The 26575-nt window shown below is 40.6% G+C and overlaps 1 protein-coding gene across 8 annotated transcripts in view; it reads right to left on the bottom strand.

The window, feature by feature from the left end:
• LOC132825456 (trinucleotide repeat-containing gene 6A protein-like) overlaps positions 1-26575 on the bottom strand; it is a 190518-nt gene that overhangs the window by 132093 nt on the left and 31850 nt on the right. For all 8 annotated transcript variants that reach the window (XM_060840748.1, XM_060840747.1, XM_060840741.1 and 5 more), the window contains exons 3-4: positions 8893-8983; positions 6458-6479 (exon numbers count right to left, since the gene is read on the bottom strand). In XM_060840748.1, coding sequence (XP_060696731.1) covers positions 6458-6479; positions 8893-8983 — 113 coding nt within the window. The remainder of the gene's footprint in view (positions 1-6457; positions 6480-8892; positions 8984-26575) is intronic.

The raw sequence follows: 26575 nt of genomic DNA on the forward strand, positions 1-26575 counted from the left end.
AGTTATAAATTGTGTGCAGAGATAATTTTTTTTAGCAGCAGCAGCAAAAGACTAGGGACAAATCAGCTAAGCAGCTCTTCTTTTTTACTTTGTGATAAGGGGACTAGCAGGGATGACAGTGCAGGGAGAGCAATGTTCCTCCTGCATGATGTATGAGGTGGGGACGCCATTAGTGCCATCCAAGCATATCTGCAGGAAGTACACTGAACTCTCCCTCCTCCAAAACTGTATTAGGGAACTGAAGCGGGAGCTGGATGAACTTCGGATCATTCAGGAGGCAGAGGCAGTGACAGGTAAGAGTTACAGGGAAGTAGTTATTCCTAGGCATGAAGAAAGCTGGGTCACTATTCGAAGGGGAAAAATACAGTAAGCGGAGGGATCCCCTGTGGTCGTTCCCCCGAAAAACATGCATACCGTTTTGGATACTGTTGAGAGGGACGACTTAGCAAGGGTATGCAGTGGGGTCCAGGTCTCAGGCACAGAGCCTGCCCCTGTTACACAGAAGGCAAGGAGGGAAAGGAGGAGAGTGTTGGTCATTGGAGACTCAATAGTTAAAGGCTCAGATAGAAGGCTTGTTGGGAACGAACAAGACACACGGTTGGTGTGTTGCCTCTCAAGTGCCAGGGTCAGTGATGTCTCTAATTTTACCTTTGGGGTCCTGAGGGGAGACAAGTAGTGGTCCACATAGGTACCAACATAGGTAGAAAGAGGGATAGGGATGTAAGGGAGGATTTCAGGGAGCTAGGGTGGAAGCTGAGTTATCTCTGGTTTGTTACCCATGCCACATGATAGTGAGGCAAGGAATAGGGAGAGATATCAGCTGTACATGTGGCTGCAAGGATGGTGCAGGAGAGGGGGTTTCAGGTAAAAGCAAATTACTGCAGATGCTGGAATCCGAAACCAAAAGAGAAAATGCTGGAAAATCTCAGCAGGTCTGGCAGCATCTGTAAGGAGAGAAAAGAACTGACGTTTCGAGTCTAACTGACCCTTTGTCAAAGCTCCTATTTGCAGCGGAAGCAAAAGAGCTGAGAGAAAGGGATAGAGTCCTTACAGGACATAGGGTGAGAACAGCTGCTGTGGGAGTCAGTGGGCTTGTAATGGATATTAGTGGATAGACTATTGCCGGAAATGAAGATAGAAAGGTCAAGGAAAGGAAGCCAAATGTCGGAGATGGACCAGTTGAAGGTGACGAAGGGATGGAAACTGGAAACGAAGTTTATGAATTTTTCCAGGTCAGGACGAGAGCATGAAGCCGCACTGAAATAGTCACTGATGTACCGATAAAGCAGTTGTGGGAGGAGACCCACATACCCCATGAAAAGGTCCCATGCAGGTACCCATTGCTACATCTTTGATTTGGAGAAAATGGGATGAGTTGAAGGAGAAGTTGTTGAGAGAGAGAGAGAGAGAGAGAGAACAAGTTCAGTCAGGCGGAAGAGAGTGGTGGTGGATGGAGTTGTTCGGGCCTCTTTTTGAGAAAGAAACGAAGAGCTTTCAAGCCGCCTTGGTGTAGGATGGAGGTGTAAAGAGATTGCACATCCATGGTGATTAGGTGGTGGTTAGGGCCTGCGAATTGAAAGCTGTCAATGTGTCGCAGGGCATCAGAGGAATCCCGGATGTAGGTGGGAGGGAGTGAACCAGAGGAGTAAGGATGGAGTCAAGGTAGGAGGAAATAAGCTCATACGTTCAGTGGGGCAGGAGCATGCTGACACAATGTTCCTGCCAGGACAGTCCTCCTTGTGGATTTTGGGGCGTAAGTAGAAATGGGCTGCCCAGGGTTGGGAGACTGAGGTTGGAAGCTGTGGGGGGTGGATGGCGCGGAGGCATCCGAAGGAAATGAGGTCAGACACGGTGTTGGAGACAATGGCTTGATGCTCAGTGGTGTGGTCATCTCTGAGGGTTTCAGGTACTTGGATAATTGGAACTCATTCTAGGGAAGGTGGGACCTGTACAAAGAGGACAGTCTTCATTTGAACCAGAGGGTACTAATATCCTGGGTGGGAAATTTGCTGGTGCTATTCGGGTGGATTTAAACTAGCTCAGCGGGGCGGTGGAAACCAGAGGTGAAGTTGCAGTGCACAGGAGGATGAGAGTAGGAAGTACAGGGACAGGATTTCAGGACAGGAATGTGCTGGCAGACAGCAAACTAGTGTGTCTACTTCAATGTCAGAAGTATCCGAAATAAGGTTAGTGAGCTTGCAGCATGGATAGGTACGTGAGACTTCAATGTTGTAGCCATTTTGGAGACATGGATACAGCAGGGTGAGGAATAGATGTTGCAGGTTCCAGATTTAGATCTTTCATTAAGAACAGGTAAGGTGGTAAAAGAGGGGGAGGTGTGTCCTTGATGGTCTAGGATAACCATGGCTGAGAGAACTTTTGACGAGGACTCATCGACTGAGGTATTGTGGGCTGAGGTTAGAAACAAGAAAGGAGAGGTCACACTGCTTGGAGTATTTTTTAAATATAGGACTCCAAAGAGATCCAAGGAGGTGGAACAGAGGATTGGCAAAATTATTCTGGATAGGAGTGAAAGACCATTATGGGGGACTTTAACTTCCTTGACTGGAAATGTTACAACTCTAGTATTCCTGTACTGACACAATACGTCAAAGGGTCGACAAGAGGGGAGGCACCCCTGGATCCGGTGCTTGGTAATGAACCAGGCTATGTGTTTGATTTAGTTGTAAGTGAGCACTTAGGAGGCAGATTCAGTTAAGTTTAGTTTAGCGATGGAAAGAGATAGGTACATGCCACAAGACAACAGTTATCGATGGGGTAAGGGCAATTATAATGCGATTAGGCAAGAATTTGGATGCATAGAATGGGGTAGCAAAATGCAGGGGATGCAGACAATGGAAATGTGAGGCTGGTTTAAGGAACATATATTGAGTGCCCTTGGCAGGTATGTCCCTGTCAGGCAGGCAGGAAGTGATAAGGAAGGAAACCATGGTTTACCACAGAAATTGCATCTCTTGCTATGAAGAAGAAAGAGGCTTACGTGCTGATGAGGCAAGATGGTTCAAATGAGATGATGGAGTTACAGATCAGCTAGGAAGGATGTAAAGAGAGTGTTAAGAGGAGGAGAGGACACTAGCAGTCTTTAACAAACAGAATAAAGGAGAACCCTAAAGCTTTCTATAGGTATGAGAGGAATAAAAAGAATGATTAAAGGTAGGAATAGGGTCATTCAAAGACAGAAGTGGGAAGTTGAGCGTGGACCTGTGGAGATCGGAGGGGTGCTAAACGAACATTTCTCATCGGTTTTCACTCAGGAAAAGGAGAATATTGTAGAGGAGAAGAATGAGGTACAAGATATTGGACTAGAAAGGATCGAGGTTAGTTACAAACAGATGTTATCAATTCTACAAGGAGTGAAAGTAGATAAGTCACCTGGGCCAGATGGCTCATCATGAGATGATTCTCTGGGAAGCTCGGGAGGAGATAGCAGAGCCTTTGGCTTTGATATTTGACTCGTCATTGTCTACAGGTTTAGTACCAGAGGACTGGAGGATTGCAAATGCTGTGCCTTTGTTCAAGGAGGGCAGTAGAGATGACATAGGTAATTATAGACCAGTGTGCCTTACTTCTGTTGAAGGAAAGGTTTTGGAGAGGAGTATAAGAGATAAGATTTATAATCATCTAGCAAGCAACAATTTGATTTCAGATAGTCAACATGGTTTCGTCAAGAGCAGGTCATGTCTCACAAACCTCTAAGTTTTTTGAGAAGGTGACCAAGCATGTAGATGCGGGTAGGGCAGTTGACGTGGTATACATGGACTTCAGTAAAGCCTTTGATAAAGTTCCACATGGTAGGCTGTTGAAGAAAATGCAGAGGCATGGAATTGAGAGTGATTTAGTAGTTTGGATTAGAAACTGGCTTTCTGAAAGAAGGCAGCAAGTGGTGGTTGATGGAAAATATTCAGCCTGGAGTCCATTTACTAGTGGTGTGCCACAAGGATCTGTTTTGGAACCACTGCTGTTTGTCATTTTTATAAATGACTTACACACAGGCATAGGTGGATAGATTAGTAAATTTGCAGCCAGGGAATTCCTAGAGGCATAGCCAGGGAATTCCTAGAGGCGTAGCCAGGGAATTCCTAGAGGCATAGCACTCATCCACAAATTCTATCAACAGACACATCGACCTAGACCCTATATACCAGCCACTGCAGCGGACAGCAACTGACAACCGGAAGCGGCAGATTCAAACCACTATAAATGCCGAAGGAATCAGCACAGAAGCGCTGCACAGGAGGCTCCCAAGCACTGAGGATGTCACCTAGAAAGGGGACGAAACGTTTGCAACAAAAACTCCCAGCTCGGCGAACAGAACTACAACAATGAACCTTCCAGCTCAGTGAGCAAAACTGACATCCAGAATCAAAGTAAAGGTGCTCAAGTCATGAATTTGAACTTCTTAAAATTTACTTGTGGGATATGGTGTGGCTGTTTGGCCAGCATTTGCCTTGAGATGGTGGTGGGTGGTGAGTTACTTTCCTGAGCTGCTGCAATCCACATGTTGTACATTAAACAGCATTGTGGATCAAGCAGCAATTCTAGGATTTTGACCCAGTGACAGTGAAGGACCAACAATATATTTCCAAATCAAGGCGGTGAATGGTTTGAAGGGAAACTTGCAGGTTATGGTGTCCCCACATACTGGCTACCCTTTTCATTTTAGATAGGAGTTGTGGAGGATTTGGAAGGTGCTGTCTAAGGATCTTTGGTAAACTTCTAAGGTTGGGGGGGGAGGGGCGGAGGAACACTTGTGGACGTGGTGCCAATCAAGCAGGCTGTTTGTTCCTTGATGGTGTCAAGCAGTTTCAACAGTATTCAAGCATTTATCAAGGCACGTGCAAGAATTAGGAGTAAAAGAGATGACCACAATCAACTATTCTTCTAATCACTGTCTACATGAGCCACCTTTGACACTTTTGAACCATACCATCCTCCTTTAGTTTTCCTCCACCAATGCTTAGCTGGTAATGGAGTTGCTAGAGACTTAATTCCATCCTTCCTTAGCCTCTAGTCAGAGAACATCTATAGTGGCTATTGTTCAGATTTCTGCATCACCACATCAAGTGTTCTCCAAAAATTTATTCATGGTCCCTTTATGTTTCTCACCTACCGCATGGTGATACCTGCTGCGAACATATTGGGTTCCATACTAATGGAAATAACAGTCAACTCTGACTCACTATTACTTCTCTCAATTCCTTCACTGTGTTTGATTTGTCGTAATGATTTTGATATTCAACAAAGAATGAACAATATTTTCTCCAACTAAAGATTGAAAAGGTTGAAATAAATGGTCCTTGGTTCACAATTACCTCTCCCACCCCTTTCAACTATGTTAAGTAACAGACAACATAGATGTTGTATTTGAGCAAAAGGGAAGATTCTGACTGTTCCACAAGAAGACTGTTCATTTCTACCTCTCAACATCACTATTCCTATCCGGCCTCAGCTCACCTGCTGAAATCCTCACTTTTGATTTTTTTTTTGCTCCTAGACTGGACTAATCTATTGCTCTCCTAGAAGATTCACAATCCTCCATTCGACATAAATTTGCACTCATCCAAACCTCTGCCATATAGCACCCTACATTTGGTGACTTTCATTGGCTCCAAATAAGCAATATCTCAATATCTGCTTTAAGTTTCTGAATTGTCTTAATCAACGTCCCTCCATTCCAAAGGCACATCATTGCAGCCTGGAGTCTTCAAGCATTTAAATCAATGCAATTGCAATAGTTTCTCCACATCACAGAAATGGCTGGCATTGGTCAAAGACAGGAACAGTATAAATGAGCCTGCTGAAATAAATGGTTTAACAAAAAGAAAATATTATAGCATAATTGTTTTCTCTACATACTATATTGGAGTGAGAAAGAAACACTTAAAAATTAGTATGAACTTCAAAAGAAAAACAACTTCAACCAAAACCCTTCAACAGCATGTCACTCTGAAGAAAGCAAACTAACCAATATTTTGTACTGAGCACACAGTACAGTGAAATAACTTGAGTTGCAGTCTTTTCACTATAGGCCTGATGCTTTAATGAATAGATTTTTTTCCAAAAAGCACTAGTGTGTATAAAGTCTGTGGTAATTAAACTTTTAAATGCTTTCCCATCACCTGATTATGATGACTTAACTCCAAAGTAAAACAATCAGATAAAGATAAGACACCAAGATAAAACACTAATCCCAATCTCATTTGCTGATATCCTCCAATACACTCCCTGCCATCTCTTCATCCCCATTTCCCAAAAGCAACAGGTTAACACTGAACCAACATTTTAAGCTTGTTGCGAACCATTACACTATATAAAGGAAGCATTGCAATGATGCATTCACTGCCTTTTCTATTTAAATCAAAAAATAACGTTAAATGGTAACACCACCAAACACACAAGGAAACATACAATAGCTGAGCAACAAATGTCATCTTACCTTTATTTTTTTGTTCAATTGCCTGCAACAAAAGAAAGTCTGTCAGTTTGAAATGAAATCTTACACCTAAAGATCACCAAATAACTGCACAATGGATTACACTGTGGAAAATATCCCACAAAATTTCAAAAATCAGTGAAAAAAAACATTTACTATAAAAACTTAAATACTACAATTACTGATCGATTAAAACAATTCCAAAACAAAAATGTTTCATAGTATTATGTTTCCAGCAAAATATGAATAGGGAGGTGCCCATCAGATGCATTCTCAGCCTTCAACCTATGCAAATGAGATCCCATATATTCGCTATACAAAAAGTGCCATTAAAGGTGGGCAACTACTCAGATGCAACTTTTGATACAGCAACCATTATCCTCATTCGACACAAACTGGAAAAATAGGTAGCCAACATGACAGGAAAGGCATGCATGCAGATCATTCTTCAGAAAGGAACTTTTAAACAAACTTTGCCAGACTCTCCTTAGGCCCCAACTTGGACAAAGTATCCTATTTTGGAGTTCAAAGCTTCTAAACAACTAATTTCTAGAACATGTCCAAAATAAATTCAAACTTTCCAAGGTCTATAGACACCTAGTACAAGCCATTCGGCCCTTCAAACCTGCTCCAATTTTAAACATGATTGTGGCTGATCATCCAACTCAGAATCCTGTTTAGGCTTTCACCCCACACCCTTGGATCCCTTTAGCCTTAAGGGCTATATATAATCTCCTTTAAAACATTTAATATTTTGGTCTCAACCACTTTCTGTGGTAGAGAACTTCCCAGGCTTACCACTCAGTGATTTGTTGAAGAAATTTCTCCTCAGCTTAGTCTTAAATGGCCCATCTTATATTCTTAAGAAAGTGAACTCCCAGAGTCATTGGGAACATCCTTCTTGCATTTACCCTGTCTAGTCCTGTCAGAATTTTATAGGTTTCTATGAGAATCCCCCCTCATTCTTCTGAACTCAAGTAAATATATACCTAGCTAAAAATGTGTTGCTGGAAAAGCGCAGCAGGTCAGGCAGCATCCAAGGAACAGGAGATTCGACGTTTCGGACATAAGCCCTTCTTCAGGAACCTAATTCCTAAAGGGCTTATGCCCGAAATGTCGAAGATTCCTGAAGAAGGGCTTATGCCCGAAACGAAGATTCCTGAAGAAGGGCTTATGCCCGAAACGTCGAATCTCCCGTCCCTTGGATGCTGCCTGACCTGCTGCGCTTTTCCAGCAACACATTTTCAGCTCTGACATCCAGCATCTGCAGACCTCACTTTCTCCTTATATATAGACCTAGCTGATCCAGTCTCTTTTTGTACATCAGTTTTGTCATCCTAGGAGTATATCTGCTATTCTATAAAGATGGGAGATTTCTGCTCCAGTGTACTACTGACCTACTGGTAGATAAATCCATCAGCTCCAAGGACAAGTGTATCAACTTTTCGAATAGAGGTAGAGTGCCTTAAAGCTCACTATAAACTTAGAAATAACCATGCAGTTGCATCTAATAATAGCATGATGAAAAGATTTTTAAATACTATGCTACAACAATGACCACTATTTCAAAAGTATTTTATTGGCTATAAAGCATTTTTGAATAGCCTGTGATTATGAAAGGCAATATGAAAGCAACCTTTACTAGTGGCTAATGTAAGATGTTAAGAGTTTTGGAAAAGTTATGATATGGCAACTTGGATCTAACTTGACAAATGTAATATACAACTGGATTGTGAACTGGCCAGCTTTCCTTAAAGTAGATTGCTTGCATCACTGTGTGCTGTTTCAAGTATCTTTTATAATACTTTTATGATCAGACAACTCTGCGTCGAGTCAGAACAGCAACTAGAGATTCACCACGAAAATATCAAAATGAACAGTACAAACAATTTGAATAAAAACATCTCAAATATGAGTAAAAGAGTTGTGAATATGCGGTCATGTTATGGCACCAAGTGTTTTTGGAAGGAGACATTTGCAATACACAGTGTACTTTAAACTATTTAAAGATTATCCTTTAAATTATTTTTAAAAATCTTCCAGATTCATGGCCAAGAATCTGTTTCCTACAAAAGGTACATTACATTGAGCATCCTAAATATTTAGATTCCCACACTTTGATGGAGTTATTAATTGGTGGGTTTAGGCATCCTTGATTGACAAAATCAAGCACTGGTGTGAGGGGCAAGTGTATATTGCTCTAACCCTAACGATTTCTCAACGAAACACTGAAATTTTGCTCTAAGTTAACAGAAGAATTTTAGAGGTACTGAATACTGCATGGATTAAAATTTCAAAGTTTTTCAATAGAAGATCACTTCAACACAGGCAGTTGCATCTTTCATTGTCCACCCCACAATAATGCACTTTTATTTCAAACACTATACAAAGGGTGAAGTCCATTTGAATGTTATGCTGTTATCTCAGAAATACAGTACCTTCTTCAAAGCGGCTTCCTTTTTCTTCTTATCGTCTTTTCTTTTTTTCCTTTCTTCCATCAACTGTTCTTCCTTTTCTTGCACTCTATCCCTTTAAAACAAAAACAATAAGATCCAGAGCACTTAGCAGGATGATTTTGTTGTTATTGCTGGAATGAAAGACGCGGTTCAACAGAACTGGAAAATAGAAAGAAAGAGCTCTAATGTACTTACAGGATGTTTTTAACCTTACAATTTGTAGGTCATAATGTTGTGCCTGCATACAACATGATAGTGGACTTCAGCAATTGTTTTTATCAATAAAAATAATCAAAGTACTTCGATTTTACAAGTGCTTCTGAAACTCCTAAAGCAAGGGAATAAAAAAAGCACCAGCACGAAGACAGACCAAATCACAATCAAATTGCTTTATCTAACCTGAACAAGCATATAAACACAACTTCAGGAAGTGACAATGCTTGGTTTTACTGTCGCAAAAAAAATAAAGTAGCCTAATAGACCAATTCTGCAGGGGTCACATTTACTATTTATAAGCAAAAGGATGCAGGAAGCCAAACTCATCAACAAAGTGGCATGATCCAAGAACATTAAAAAGGATTCAAGTTGCACTTACAACCTGTCCTTTCGTTACTGTTCTAAAATGGGTCCTGTTCAGTCTAGCCTTTCCTTGCTTCAATAAAAACTATTTTTTACATTTCAGCCACCACTCAATTGCAGTTCTCTTGCTACCAATTGCAGCCAATACAAGTCCATTGTTCGATCTGTAAAATTTCAATACCTCTACAGATAGGACAAAGGAAATGTCTGTTCAGGAGTTATAAGAGCTGCCTCTGGATTGGCCACCACAACCTTTGCAAGACAACTGTAAAGTGACACCAAATAGTTTTGCAAATAATGCAGAGTGGTAGCAAGAGATCAATCATTCTTGAAACTTCAATTGCTGATACATGGAAGTGCTTCGTCAAAAGTAGATGAATGGGAAAAGCTAAGACTGTGCCAGAACTGTATGGTAAAGCAAGTCAGTCAGTAGAAATTTTCAAAATTACATTAAGTAATTGAGTAAGAGTAGTCCTTATGCTTTAAATTTTATTGATGTGTACCAAATTAGGAAATACAATAAAAAGATATGCATCTTCATGCTTGCCTTACTCTGCTTCAGACCTGTTCATTTTCTGCCAATTTGTTTACCACAGCTGCAGCATTTTAAGTTCCACACCATCTGAAAATACAGGGCTAGTCAGAAAATGTTCCTTTGCAACACTGCAGAGAAAAGGGGAATTCCATACAAAGTCAATTTACCGCTGTTTTGAAGCATAATGAGAGAATTAAGGGGTGTCAAGATGGTGAATACATAAATCTATTTTCTAAAGGTGTTAGCTTGGCTGTTTCTATCACTTACATATGCAATGCAAAGTATGAGCAACAAACAGTGGAAGCAGCATATGATAAGTAGAGTCAAGCAATTCCATTAACTACAGAACAGATCTAAATTCTGCAATCCTGTCACATTTAAATAAGAACAGTGATGGACAATTAATTAAAGGGCAACACTAACAACATTCTGGAAACACTAACACCATTGACCAGTTATTGATAAGGGCCAGCCATATACACACTGTAGGGACAAAAGGTCAGCGAGTGGGAATTCTGCAGCAAGTAACTCACGGCCCAACTCTCGATGTCCACCAACTATAAGGCACAGGTCAGGCGGATGATGGACTTTCCCATTTGCATGGGGAAGTGCAGCTCCAACAATACTCAAGAGGTACAACATCTAAGAAGCCCACCATCTTCAGTATGCACTCTCTCCATTACCAAAGCAAGATGGCAGCAGAATACCATCTACAATATGTACTGCAGCAAATCACTGTAGCGCCTTTCAAACCAGGGACCTCAACAACTTGGAAGGACAAAAGCAGCAGACATGTGGAATCCCACAACCTAGAAGCTCCAATCAAGCAATGCACTTTCCTGACTTGAACTATATTGTCATTCCTTCACTGTTACGGGGCCAAATCTTGGAACTTCCTTCCTTACAGCACTGAGTACATATCTCAAAAGGACTATTTTGTTTAAGATGGCAGCCCTCCACCATCTTAGTGAGGACAATAAGGGATGGGAAAATGCTGACCTACCTGTGAAATAAGGCTAATTACTTCTTTCTTCAGAACTTTATTGCAACACTGAAGGAGTGATGCGTTTTCAAAGATGTTAAATAGTGGTCAAAAATATCCCACGGCATACTCTTGGTAATTACAGATAAGAAAAGCTGTTCAAGCTATTTTAGTCCATGTATCCAGAATTAACATTTTGACAATTTTCAAACTATTTCTTCAGTCTTTGCTTTCATTTCTCCCCCTTATGCATAAAACTTTACATTAAATTCCACCTCCCTACACATATTTTGCCCAACTAGTTCTGGTGTTGAAGGAAAATACAAGTTCAATCTTCTGACAAGCAACGCTCTGTCAATGAGTATAGACAAAAGCAAGTTAGCTGTGCTAGCCTGAATAGCGATGGCACTAAAAATAGTCATTCAAAGGCTGTGAGTTGCTTTATTGCACTTAAGAATATAATGAACAATATCTAGATGCAATGTTTTCTGCTCTAGAGATTATTGTGTTAAAAATACAAAAATTGCTGGAAAGACTCAGTAGGTCTGGCAGCATCTATGGAAAGAAAGCAAAGTTAATGTTTCAGGTCCAGTGACTCAGTCAGTTCTAAAAGAGGGTCAACGGACTCAAAACGTTAACTGTTTTCGCTGCAAGGTGACAGACCTGAGATTTTCCAGCAATTTGTTTTTCTGATTTTTCATATCCACCTTTCTTTGGATTTTTTTGTTTGTTCAGTAGAAGATGCTGTCCATTTCATCCAGGTGCAATATTCATTTATAATGTTCTTTCAAAAATTCAATTTGTAACTAGATTGGATTGGGGGGGGGGGGGGGGGGGGGGGGGGGGGGGGGGGGGAAAGAGGGGTGAACGCGAGGTGGAGATGCACACAATCTTATTTCCTTCATGTTTTCAGCTGGTTGTCAGAGTAAGAGTATTTGCCCAGTCCAAACAGGAAGGAAGGGTCACAACAACAATGCTTCAACAATCACCTGAAGTAACACTCCCACTTCTAGAGCGTGCCATTATAGCTGCCTGACAGATAGTGAATTTATTCTGGTTGGAACTATCAATGCCAAGTGGATACCCAAAAAGCATGATGAGTGGCAGATGTACATCTCCCAAATAGCTTTCCAAAAATTCAAGCATCATTATTCATCCAGGCATTCGGGAATCTAAATCTTGAAGGACTCTGCATTGTTTTGATTGTGGGTATAATCTTACCATATTCCACAATATGATTCTCACTTTTGTGTATCTGTTCCTCAACAACTCCTTCAAAAACCTCATTGGTACTCTTATTTCCATCTCAAATGCATGTTTCCAGGATTTTTTTGATAACTTTAATTTTCACCATTTCTGGTGTTTAGTTTCAATTCCATCTTCCAAATAGTTTCTTTAGACAAGTTATCACATTATTCCTACTCTGTTAGATTCCATTAACTAATTTCTTCTCTGCTCACATTTTATCATAATGCCAACTTGTCATAACTGTAGATCTATTATTTGACATATCCGTCTAAACTCTTGCTCAGTTCTGGTGGAAACAATGCTCGGTCTGGATTATTAGTGAGCTAGCATTCTTCTTTCAAAGTAAATTACAAAATTTTCTGCCAGCTTTTGAATCAAACAAACTCTCTTTATGGTTTGAAACAGTATTTGGAGTACTGAAGATATATGGTATTTGAGATGGAATTTCAACAAGAGGATAAAAATACATACACCTTTGATATACTGTTGATTGAACCACCCGTATACGGTCACAGTGAGTGGTGGTGTTGGCATTTTAGGCTTTTGCTTGCATGACCACCTTTATCCCTCTCAATGGGCACAGTTCTTAACTGCTAGTCCATAACACAGCCATCCTTAGAACATTTATTTAGAAATCTTCATTCTCTTCAAAACTGACGATTGCACAGGATCTTCAGAGATCTGCTCAATTTTTGGCTCCTTGGCAGTGGTTTAAGATGTTCACTTTAGCGATTCAACATGACTATGCCTTGATTGTTGCGTAGGTACCAAAATTATTATAGATTACTCTGTTCTAAAATGGACTGGTACTTTTACAGAGAAAAGTGGCATTGCAATACTGTGGGAAAATTCCATTGCCAAGTCCCTTAATTTGTCTCAAGGGTTCTCTCATTGGTTGGTACAAATCTTTATTCAAAAATGAAAAAGTAGAAGTAATATTCTAACATTTAAATTTCTGTACAGAGTGAGATGAAATTAAGAAACTCTGATCAAACTGCTTGGTTGGTGATTAAGTGAAAATGTTGAGGTTCAAGACAGTCCCACTTTTGAGTGTTCCACACTACAGGGAGTCCCAAGTATAGTATGAAGGTTAGTACAATGTCAGTGAAAAGGAAAAAAAAAATGCATTCTCATCAAAAGCTTGCCTCTACATGAAATAAAATTGGAAAAATGAAGCACCATCTTTATTTCAACCCCAGCTGCAAAACGAATGGTGTACATTTCAAAATAACGGAGTGGGAAATTTTGTCGATTTTCATTCCTCACCCCAACATTAGGAATAACTCAGATGTAGGTACATTGAAAATGCTGAGCACTGAAACAATTATCAAGGAAACCAACTGATCAATTTGTAGACATCGTCAAAATCAGATACAAGATTGAGTGTACAGACTGCATGTACAGATTAAGAAATTGCCTGAAAAATGTCAACGATAAATATTGGGTTTAATGCTCATGTTGAATTGTGAGGTTCCCTTCTTAAGATTCTTGCACACTTGATGCAACTGCAGTATGCCAACTTCTGTGAACAGCCACGATTTATTTCAGCAAGTATCAACTTTTGGAGGATCACAATATTTCACGATATTTGTGGAGCATGTCAAGCGAGGCTCTTTGAAAAAGGGAATCATCCCCCCTTTATACAAGGTTTTACACTGCAGGCAGTCATGCATGCGAGACAACCCCTTGCCACTCCCCACAGTCACATGCCACTCAAGAACAATGTAAGTTATTCCCTGAAACAGAGATAAGGCAATTCCTTAAATTGCAACATTTACAGACTATGATTAGATTGTCACATCCTTCCTGCAAGACAAAAACACCACGCAACCCCGACATCCAATTTCTTACATGTCAGCAAAACAAATTAACCCTTTAACATCTGATTAGTCATGATTAGGATGAATAGGATTAGCCATGATCCTATTGAATGGTGGAGCAAGCTCAAAGGCCTAAACGCCTACACCTGTTCCTATTTCTTTTGGTCTTGCGTTAAATATCAAGTGCAGAACTGGAGTTTATTAAACTGTTCTTGGAAACAAGAATCAAGAAAACTAAACATTTGACTGTCTTTGATGTGAACAGCATGCTGTAATAACTGCTATACAGTATACATTTAAATTTCCACGTGCAATTTTCAGCTGTAGGGTGCATCTTGCATACCTCACTGGAGGCCTCTCCTGACAGAAATTCAATATAGCTACATTGCAATACCTGTATCACCAAGCCCTCAAGGCCAAACATTCAGCCTCGGGGGATCTGTCTTTTTAATTTGTTGTCTGGAGGAGGGCATTGCTAGCTATGCCAGCATTTATTGCCCAAACCCAATTCTCCAAAGGACAGTTAAGAGTCAACCATATTGTTCAGGTATGGAGCTATGTGTAAACCAGAGCAGGTGCAGATTTCTTTCCATGAAGGAATTTGGTGAACTAGATGAGGTCTTTTGGAAAAAACGACAATCGACAATGGTTACATGATCACTAGTGGATTCAGTTTTATTCCAGATTTTTACTGAATTTAAAGTTTCACCATTAGCCATGGTGGGATTTGAACCCATATTCCCAGAACATACGGGCACTGGTTTACTACTCTACTAGCTTCAGCCACATTTTTAATGAGTTCTCAGTGTTACTGAGACTGGCACGTTCTTCAGAGTAAGCAGCGAGGGATCAACATAATTTATTTTTCAAGTGCTATTCTTAGACTTTTTCAAAAGCTTCATGTTGGGCTTCAGGGGCTCCTTTCAACTTATTCACCATAATTTCTGAGACAGAATTTAACATTGCTACGAGACAAATAAAACAAGTTATCAAAAACAAGGTGTTCCCCACACTGCTCCCCCCTCCAAAAATAACTGATACTGTCTTATTTAAAAAGCCATCATCTCAAACACAGCTTTTGCAAATTGGTGAATTCATAGCTGATGCATTGCCATTGCATACACACAAAGCTGGACCATTTTAAACCAGGGAGGTACTGCTCTTTACACTGCATCTCAGATTTAAATTTTCAAAGTGATAATATCCTTTTTTTATATTCACAGGATTTGGGCATCACAGGCCAGGACAGCGTTTATTATCCATCCCTAATTGCCCAGGTAAGAGTTGCTGTGGATATGGAATTAAATGTAGGCCTGACTAGGTAAAGAAGCAGTTTCCATACTTAAAGCACTAGATGGTTTTTTTCTGACAATTGATTCATGGTCATCATTAGATTCTTGATTCCAGATTACACCGAATTCAAATTCCTCCACATCAGGATTTCAACCCACATTCCCAGAACATTACCTGGATCTCTGGATTAACTGTGTAGTGATAATATCATTAAGGCCATTGTCTCCCCATTACAATTCCATTAGCTACACTTTTCATGGTACAGAATGTGTACAGTCTTTAGCTGGAAATGCCACATTCATCTGCCAGAAATAACTGAGGGAATGAATTCAATGTGTCCAGTTCACAGAGTACTACTTCGTTGACAGCTTTCAAATGGCGTTCTCTCCTTTGCAGCACCCCCATACATAATTTGCAGCACAATCCCACCCCTCACCCCCATCTCAAAAGGAAATGAGCTCATCTGCAGCAGACAAGCACAGCAAAGGACACCTCTCCCTTAGACTTCATCAAAAGGCCACCGTCTGTTCCCAGCAAACACCTCCACTCCACTGCCCTTACCCAGTTTTGGCAAACAATCTTTTCAATGACTCAGTCACTGGCAACATTTACTTTCCTAAATGCTCACTGTCCCTCTATTTTTCTCCTATAATTGTTGATATGCTCACTATTCTCCAATTCTATTTATGGAGCAACTTTTCTATGACTGGTCTCCTCCATTCCACCCCTCCCCGCTTCCATGGCTGACATTTCCAGAGGATGTCTGGGAGCATCCAGTACACATGCACACTCTGCACTTCTAGCAATGACAACAGCACATGACAGGACTGCATCATAAGAATTTGGAAAGTGAGAGCATTTTATTTTTTTTTAAATCCTAGGTGAGTTTTCACTCTGAATTTAACTACAATTTATTATTCAAGTTAGGTTTAATTCAGTCTTAAGCACAAATTAAGACAGACAGCTACAGTTAGTTAATCAGATAACTAGCTCAAACATGATTCTCCAAACAGTAGTGCCCAACCCTGCTGTAAAATTTCAGTCAGCTAAAATACATGCGGCCCTGCAAAGCACAAAAGATGGTAACTGCAGACAAAATCAAAGTTTGGAAATTTCATGAGTAAATGCAGTTCAGTAAGGGAGATATTGGTCTGACCTTTTACAAAAAAAAAGTGTGGTCTGAGAGAAGGAGTTAGAGGGAGACAGAAGTAAAAATTAAAAAGCAGAACCTGAAAATCCATCATCTCTGGATTACGACCTGAGCCACAGCAAATTGGAATCACTTACATAAGGTTAGAGCCATTAGATGTATGGATCAAGGTTGATGTAGGAGAAATTAGGCTTGATCCATGTGGTATTAGCACCAATTCTGAGGAAACAAAGCAGTATTGTTGACACAATCTTCACTTGAACAGCATAAGTGTCAAAACATCAAAACTGCACCTGCAAATTTAGTCAGAGGAGGCAAAAAGATCTCAAAGGCAGTATTGTCGACTTTTTGTTGAATCCTCACAGCATTCATAACAAAATGGATGAATTGACAGCACAAAAAAAGTGAGTAGATTAGTGGTAAACCAGGGGACTGGAAGTATTTTAAAAACCAAGACTAAATAAAGACAAAAGGAGGGAGAAGACGACCTTTGAGGAAACTTGCAAGTAATATCAGGGACAGCAAGAAATTCCTTCAATGGATAAACATGGGGGGGGCCATAGTACAGGAACTTTAGAGAATGAGGTTGAAAAATACTAATAGGGAGAAATGACATGGGAGTTAAATAAATACTTCAAGTCAGTCTTTACAGTAGACAACACTAATAACATTTCAAAATTTACTAAATAAACAAGGGGATAAATCAGGAAAGAAAATAACAGCACCCTGTAACTAATGGAGTGCCATAAAAATCAGTGCTGGGGTCTCAATTATTTATAATATTAATAACTTGAAAGGGTAAAATGAAAAGACAATATTCAAATTTGCAAATGATAAAAATAAGTGGGAAGCAAAACGTGGCAGAAGAATATACTGAAAAAAATATAATATGGTTATGCACTTCAGCAGAAGAAAATGAGCTAATTATTTAAATGGGGAAAGACTGCAAAACAGTAGCACGCAGGTTCAGCAGGTAATGGGGAAGGCAAAAGGCTTGCTGGTTTATATGTCAAAAGTAATTGCAGCATAAAAGTAGGGAAGTCTCATTAAAAACATACAAGACATGAGTCAGGCCCCAGCTGGAACACTGTGATCAAGTTTGGGCATTTTATCTAAAGATATACTGTATTGGCATCAATGGCAACCCAGAAAAAGGTTCGCTAGGCTGATCCTGGACTTGAAGGGACTCAGTTTTGAAAAGTTGAGCCTATACTCTTGAGTTGAGAGAATGAGGGGTGACCTTAATGAAACTTAAAAAGATTCCTAGTAACTTGACAAAGTAGGTGCAGTTTCTCCCATCTTGGGAGAAACATGGACCAGAAGGCATAATCTCAGAAAAAAGAACTTTGCCTTTTTAAGACAGAGATGAGAAGTAATTCTCAATTCTTAAAAGGGTAGCAAATTTGCGAAATTCTTTAAGTCAAAGGGTTGCAGAGGCTGGATTGTTATACTCAAGGATTTATTTGGATCTTTGATCAGTATTGGAATTGAGGATTATAAGAAAGAAAAAAAAGTGGAGTTGAGGATTGTCAGATCAATGATGATCTCACTGCATAGCAGAGGTGTGATTGGTTGAACAACCTGCTTCTTCTGCTCCTACAATACAGAGTCTTAAAATACACCAACGACACAGTTGGATAGTGACCCTATTGGGGAATCTTATCAAGAGTATTTGAATTTCAAAGGACAGTATAAAAAAGGAATAGGAGGTATGGAATCTCCAATGATAAAGGATGAGATTCGCATGATTGTGGAAAAAAGTAGTTTCAATGGAGAAATGAAATACAGGTGGAGGAATTAACTGGAAGCAGTTTATCAGGAGCTCAGCAGTAACTACACAGGACAGGGCACATATACATCTAGAAATACAGGTATGCACACGATATACTATCTGCAAAATTTGTACCCAGACATTTGTCTGTATTAATTTATCCAGACAGCCCACAAGCCTTTCCTTCTCAATTAAAGCTTTATTCTAATACATATTAAATTGAGGGGGTTTTTCAACTGAAGCAGACAACTGCCTTATCTTTTGCCATACCTCCTCTCAGTGGAAAATGGCACTTCAACTGAATTCACTGCATAGATCAAAGATCTAAACACACAGCAAACACAATGCACACAAACTTCCATTAGGAAACCAAGATAAGGAGTTAATTGCTGACAAAATAATTTGTCATCTTGCTCTCAACAGGACAATTTTCAAGAATGCCAATTTTAGGGCAAAATCAAAATGTATATCGCATGAGAGGAGAGTGCTGATTGATTGGCAAGTGAACTCTGATTGGTACAGATGGTGCCAAACAGAAGGCACTTATGTTTTAGTAGAGTGATATGTGTTTCTTGTCCGATGTGGGAGTTTAAAGAGAGTTTAAGGGTTACTGCGGATTATATCTGCCAAAAATGCTGTTGGTTGCGGATCGGTTAGAGAAGCACTGCTGCCTCACAGCGCCAGGGACCCAGGTTCGATTCCAATCTCAGGCAACTGTCTGTGTGGAGTTTACACATTCTCCACATGTCTGTGTGGGTTTCCACCGGGTGCTCCCGTTTCCTCCCACAGTCCAAACACGTTCAGGTTAGGTGAATTGGTCATGCTAAATTGCCCACAGAATTAGGTGCATTAGTTAGGGGGAATGGGTCTGGGTGGGTTACTCTTCGGAGTAAGAGTGTGGACTAGTTGGGCCAACTGTTTCCACACTGTAGGGAATCTAATCAGAAGCAATGAGGAATTTGCAACAGCAACAGTACGTGATGGATGGCAGTAATGGGGGGGGGGGGGGGGGAAAGAGAGGAAAGAGGGGTAAAGTCTTAGATTCAGTTACATGTATGGGCTAACTCCAGGAAAGGCAGCTAGTGCAGGAGTCTTTTGCAGCTATACCCATTTCAAACAGGAATGCTGTTTTGGTAAATGTAGGGGGTGATGGATTCTATGGGGAACGTAGCACCAATAGCCAAGTTTCTGGTATTGAGACTGGCTCGAATGCAACAAGGGGTACGTCAGTTTTCAAGACATCAATTGTGTTAGGGGATTCTCTAGTCCGAGGTACAGACAGACATTTCTGTAGCCAGCAGCGAAAAATCAGAATGGAGTGTTGCTTCCCTGGTGCCAGGATCAAGGATGCAGAATGTTTTCACAGGGGAGAGGGGCCAGCAAGAGGTAATTGTCCACATTGGAACCAACAACATAGGAAGTGAAAAGGTTGAGATTCTGAAAGGAGATGACAGAGTTAGGCAGGAATTTAAAAAGGAGGTCCTCAAGAGTAGTAATATGTGGATTACTCCCAGTGCTACGAGCTAGTGAGGACAGGAATAGGAGGATAGAGCAGATGAATGCATGGCTATGGGACTGGTGTATTGTAGAAGGAATGACATTTTTGGATCATTGGAGTCTCTTTTGGGATAGAGGTGACCTGTACAAGGAGGACGGATTGCACCCAAATTGGAAGGAGACTAATATACTGGTAGGGAAATTTGCTAGAGCAGCTTTGGAGGATTTAAACTATTAAGGTGTGTGGGGGTTGGGGGGGCAAGAGACCTAGGGAGATGGTGAGCAAGGAGGTCAATCGGAGACTGGTACAGTTGAGAACAGAAGCAAGTCAAACAAACACAGTCAGGGCAGGCAGGAACAAGGTAAGACTAATAAATTAAACTGCATTTGTTTCAATGCAAAGGTCCTAACAGGAAAGGCAGGTGAACTCAGGGCATGTTTGTAACATGGCACTGGGATATCATAGCAATTACAGAAATGTGGCTTGGGGTTGGGAAGGGCTGGCAGCTTAATGTTCCAGGACACAAATGCTACAGAAAGGATAGAAAGGGAGGCAAGAGAGGAGGGGGAGTGGTGTTTTGATAATGGATAGCATTACAGCCGAGCTGAGGGAGGATATTCCCGGAAATACATCCAGGGAAGGTATCTGGGTGGAACAGAGAAATAAGAAAGGGATGATCACCTTATTGGGATTGTATTAAAACATCCAGTAATAGTCAGAGTGAAATTGAGAAACAAACTTGGAAGGAGATCTCGGTTATGGTAGGGGATTTTAATTTCCAAACATAGACTGGGACTGCCATTGTGTTGAGGGTTTAGACGGAGAGGAATTTGTTAAGGGTGTATCAGAAAATTTTCTGATTCAGTATGTGAATGTATCCAAGAGAGAAGGTGCAAAACCTGATCTACTCTTGGGAAATAAGGCAGGGCAGATGACTGCGGTGTCAGTGGGGAAGCGCTTTGAGGACAGCGACCATAATTCTATTAGATTTAAAATAGTGATGGAAAAGGATAGACCAGATCTAAAAGTTGAAGATCTAAATTGGAGAAAGGGCAATTTTAATGGTATTAGGCAAGAACTTTCAAAAGCTGATTGGGGGCAGATGTTCGCAGGTAAAGGGACAGCTGGAAAATGGGAAGCCTTCAGAAATGAGATAACAGGAATCCAGAGTATATTCCTATCAGGGTGAAAGGAAAGGCTGGTAGGTATAGGGAATGCTGGATGGCTAAAGAAATTGAGGGTTTGGTTTAGAAAAAGAAGAGAGTATATGTCAGGTATAGACAGGATAGATCAAGTGAATCCTTAGAAGAGTATAAAGAAAGGAGTATCCTTAAGAGGGAAATCAGGAGGGCAAAACAGGGACATGAGATAGCTTTGGCAAATAGAATTAAGGAAAATCCAAAGGGTTTTTAAGAATATATTAAGAACAAAAGGGTAACTAGAGAGAGAATAGGGCCCCTCAAAGATCAGCAAGGCGGCCTTTGTGTGGAGCCACAAAAAATGGGGAAGATATTAAACAAGTATTTTGCATCAGTTTTTACTGTGGAAAAGGGTATGGAAGATATAGACTGTAGGGAAATAGATGGTGACATCTTGCAAAATGTCCAGATTACAGAGGAGGAAGTGCTGGGTGTCTTGAAACGGTTAAACGTGGATAAATCCCCAGGATCTGATCAGGTGTACTGGAGAACACTGTGGGAAGCTAGAGAAGTGATTGCTGGGCCTCTTATTGAGATATTTGTATCATTGATAGTCACAGGTGAGGTGCCGGAAGACTGGAGGTTGGCAAACATGGTGCCACTGTTTAAGAAAGGTTGTAAAGACAAGCCAGGGAACTATAGGCCGGTGAGGCTGACCTCGGTGGTGGGCAAGTTGTTGCAGGGAATCCTGAGGGACAGGATGTACATATATTTGGAAAGGCAAGGGCTGATTCAGGATAGTCAACATGGCTTTGTGCATGGAAACAAATGTGCATCAAACTTGATTGAGTTTTTTGAAGAAGTAACAAAGAAGATTGATGAGGGCAGAGCAGTAGATGTGATCTATATGGACTTAAGTAAGGCGTTCCGACAAGATTCCTCATGGGAGGCTGGTTAGCTAGGTTAGATCTTACGGAATTACAGGGAGAACTAGTCATTTGGATACAGAACTGGCTCAAAGGTAGAAGACAGGGAATGGTGGTGGAGGGTTGTTTTTCAGACTGGAGGCCTGTGACCAGTGGAGTGCCACAAGGATCGGTGCTGGGTCTTCTACTTTTCGTCATTTACATAAATGATTTGGATGTGAGCATAAGAGGTACCTCTTATGCTCACATCCAAATCATTTAATGTAAAAGTTTGCAGATGAGACCAAAATTGGAGGTGTAGTGGACAGCGAAGAGGGTTACCTCAGATTACAACAGGATCTTGACAAGATGGGTCAATGGGCTGAGCAGTGGCCGATGGTGTTTAATTCAGATAAATGCAAGGTGCTGCATTTTGGGAAAGCAAATCTTTGCAGGACTTATACAACTAATGGTCAGGTCCTAGGGAGTGTTGCTGAACAAAGACACCTTGGAGTGCAGGTTCATAGCTCCTTGAAAGTGGAGTTGCAGATAGATAGGATAGTGAAGGCGGCGTTTGGTATGCTTTCCTTTATTGGTCAAGAGTATTGAGTACAGGAGTTGGGAGGTCATGTTGCTGCTGTACAGTATATTGGTTAGGCCACTGTTAGAATATTGCATGCAATTCTGGTCTCCTTCCAAGCAGAAAGGGCTCAGAAATGATTTACAAGGACATTGCCAGGGTTGGAAGATTTGAGCTATAGGGACAGGTTGAACAGGCTGGTGCTGTTTTCACTGGAGCGTTGCAGGTGGAGGGGTGACCTTATAAAGGTTTACCAAAGTATGAGGGGCTTGGATAGGGTAAATAAACAAAGTCTTTTCCCTGGGGTCGGGGAATACAGAACTAGACAGCATAGGTTTAGGGTGAGAAGGGAAAGATATAAGACCCAAGTGGCAACGTTTTCACACTGAGGGTGGTACTTGTATGGAATGAGCTGCCAGAGGAATTGGAGGCGGCTAGTACAATTGCAACATTTAAGGAGGCATTTGGATGGGCATATGAATAGTAAGGGTTTGGAGGGATATGGGCCAAGTGCTGGCAGGTGGGACTAGATTGGGTTGGAATATCTGGTCGGCATGGATGGGCTGGGCCAAAAGGTCTGTACATCTCTATGACTCTAACATCGATTGAACAAAGACTGGCAGTCAACTGTCAATTTTAAACCAGGCCGGCTGAATCAGAAAATGACTGCCATCTCTTTTGTTGAGCTGAAATAGGCACAGTGCATGTGCATGTTCTTCGTCTGCAAAACCAGGACCAATATGTTTGTTGTTTCAAGTACATGAACCAGTGCCATATCATGAACTCAACTGACAATCCTAAATTGGTGTTGGTGCAATTCCTCGCACATTCAGGATCATTCACGAAGTAGTGTCCAATTGCAAAACTGCATTTTATAGCGAACATCGTCTTGCGAGTCAAGTAATGAATTTAAGTGATGGCGTGATGTCAGACATGTACATCAGATGTTCCAAAGGCTGGTGGATTCTAACAGTATATCCTCTTAGCTGCTTACAACAATCAAGGCACTGACTGCATCTAACCAGCCTGTACTCGCAAGATCCAGTGCCCAGTCCTGCATTTGACAACATATCGTGGATAATCCCAATGTGGACTCAAGTGGGCCCAGCCTGGACTTTGTGGTGGCTGCATGTGAGCCCTTCTCTATTTTTCTAGGATGAGCATGGGACCAGACATAGGAAGCAGCAGCAGCTGCTACACTGGTAGAGGCAACGTTGGTGAGGTAGGCCCAGCAGCAAAAGATGGCCGAGGATCGGTGACTTCGTCATTGATTGAGTCTGGCACTGGCATTAGTGAAGTGGTGGTGAAAGGGCTTCACAGGTGACCTCAACAAAGGTGGGTCCAGAAGTGAAAAGTGCAACTCTGACACAGATTGGTCCAGCACAAGTGGCATCAGGGCAGCGGAGGAGAATTGACGCAGTTGCAAAAAATGGCATTTGAAGAGTAGCATCCATTTGTTGGATCCAGTGTAGATGGCAACAAGGTGGTAGGGGGATGACAGCACAGCCATGACTGATGAGTTGGCTCAGGACTGAAGGACAGGTTTTTTTTTCTTATTCTTAAAACTATTCAAAATGGTGCCAGATCATGGCAACAGTGGAAAAGCTTTTCACTGTATTATACAGTTTTTCTCAATATAAAATGTACATGACAAATTCATTTAGAATTATGAATTAGAATTGCAGTGTAGTGCTCACACATGTACTGGAAACTAAATGTATTCATACTCAAGACTGTGTGGGGGCTTTGAAGACAAAGAACATGTACAATCACGGCACCCGTTTCAATTCCACAAAATCTTCACTGGTTCATTCTGAGCGCAATGCTCTGAACAATGAGTCAATACGAGGGGTTTAAAATTTAAACAAATTCTTGACAGTTAACTATTATTAGGTGCCTTGTCCATTGGAACCTTATCCAATCAGCATCTATTCGCCAAGCAATCAGTATCCTTTAAATACTGGTTTCCATTTGAATTCATATTCTTGCAAACTACCCCAACTCCAAAATGAAAAGATTCAACAAAACGTGACTTCTTCCACTGATACGCAAGCTCAGTATTGCCAATGAACTGGTTAATCAATTATTGGTCATACCAATTGATGGCAGAATGCTTGTCAGGATATAGAATTGCAGGAAATAGTATAAGTTAGCCATTTGGTCCTTCTCATCTGCATAGTCATTTAACTGATTTCCAACTTCAATTTAACTTTTCACCCCACAATACAACAAAAATATTTTGGAATTTTGGTTCTCTGCAGTTCCAATACATTTCAACTATATCCAGATTTAATCCAGGTGGGAGGGGAAGCAATTAGAAAATCTGTGCCTTCCTAGATTTGCACACCAACTTTATCTTGCAACAACAAACATTGCTGGCTATGTAAGTTGAAATGGGAAGAAAAAATTGCACTTAAACAGGTCACTAAAAATATATTGCAACAACAGAAAACCAAGAATCCAAAAATACTTCGATGAATTACAGGTATCCTATGCAAGTCCAATAATTTAATGAAGTATCCAACTTTAATTCTTGGAGAAATCTAAATTCCCCTTCCCCTCCCAGATCTGCAATAAAGTAAACTATACAGCTTAGTTTCCTCATTCTTATATCTTGGTTAAGACTTAGGCCCAATTTGTGGGGATTTATTTTAAAATATTTAAACTATTATCTTCAGATGGCACAATAATCTGTGCAACTTGCTATTATTGGTAAAATAAATTCATGGACATATTACTGCTGCAGCCCTATAAGACTGTAACAAATTACTGACCTGTTAATTAACTTGTAGCCACTGGATTCTTCACTGTATCATGCATTTCATTTCAGACAATTCAATATGAACATTTGTTTCAGTTTTACTATTCTGACGCTCAGCCAGGTGCAACGTGTGTGGTTGCATCGATGGTGGGGTTGGAGGATACATGAGACCAATAAGACCTTATAAGAAAGGCTAAGCTGTTGTTAACAAGTATTATGCACACTCACTTAAAACCACGAGCAACCTCTTCATCAGCACTAGCAAAGTTTATGCTTTGAAAGTATTGCCAAATTAATTCAGTCACATCAGCATTATAGAGTTGTTCAGCACTCAGGTCATGCTCAAATAACACTTTTCATCACAATGAAAGTTGAAGTCACCCATCATTACTGTATTACCTATGTTACAGACATCTCCAATTTCCTGATTCATAATGCACAATATTACTACAATTTGTCTATAAAGAAATGCCATCAACACTTGCTATCCCTTAGTGTTTCTTAGATCCACCCAAATAAATTCCACATCTTGGATCCTATGTTACATGATCCTCTCACCAGAGGAGTACTCAACTTCCTTACCCTGCTTCCTATTCTTCCTGAATGAAAAATATCCTTTTAAGTTTGTTTTTATTCTTTCACTGGATAGGGACATTGCTGACAGGGTCAGCCTTTGTTGTCCATTCCCTCATTAGCCTTGAACTGATTCGTTTGCGAGGCCATTCAGAAGATACTGACGAGTCACCAGTGTTATGGATCTGGAATGACATATAGCTAGGCCAGGTAAGTTTGAGAATTTACTTACCTAAAGAATGAGTGAACCAGATGAGGTTTTACAGCAATGGTAATTGTCACAGTCACCATCACAGACATTTGATTTTCAACACAGGATTTATTAACCTAATTGAAATTGCATCAGCTGTCATGGTGGGATTTGAACAAGTCAGCATCTGTAAAGTATTAAAATGAACATTACCATTTCTCTATATACCAATTAAATTATGCCTATTTACCTCCATTCCCACCTTCAAATCATCTATCTTGCAGTGAATTTTGTAAGTGTGCAGAAAAGGTGCCTTGACTTGGTCTTTATAACATCATTGCACATTGTGATCCTATTTGATACTCGTATAGGTTTCAGCTGCTTTCTAATTTCATCACTACTTCTTTACTTCAAGTTATCAGATAGGTGGTAAACAAATCTGAGCTCCCTCAGGTTCTGATCCTTCTGCTAATCTTGTTTAATCCCTCAACAGCACTAATCTTCCTGTAAGGATGTCAGTCACTGTCCTATTAAGGCAAGCTGGTCATCTTATGCAGCCCCTAACTGCTCCAAAACTAGTCTCAATTCCTCAAATCTGATGCCCTACTCCTACACGAATTCTCTAGTCATATGTTCAATTG

The sequence above is a fragment of the Hemiscyllium ocellatum genome, chromosome 20 (genome assembly GCF_020745735.1).
Source record: "Hemiscyllium ocellatum isolate sHemOce1 chromosome 20, sHemOce1.pat.X.cur, whole genome shotgun sequence".
Lineage (NCBI taxonomy): Eukaryota > Metazoa > Chordata > Chondrichthyes > Orectolobiformes > Hemiscylliidae > Hemiscyllium > Hemiscyllium ocellatum.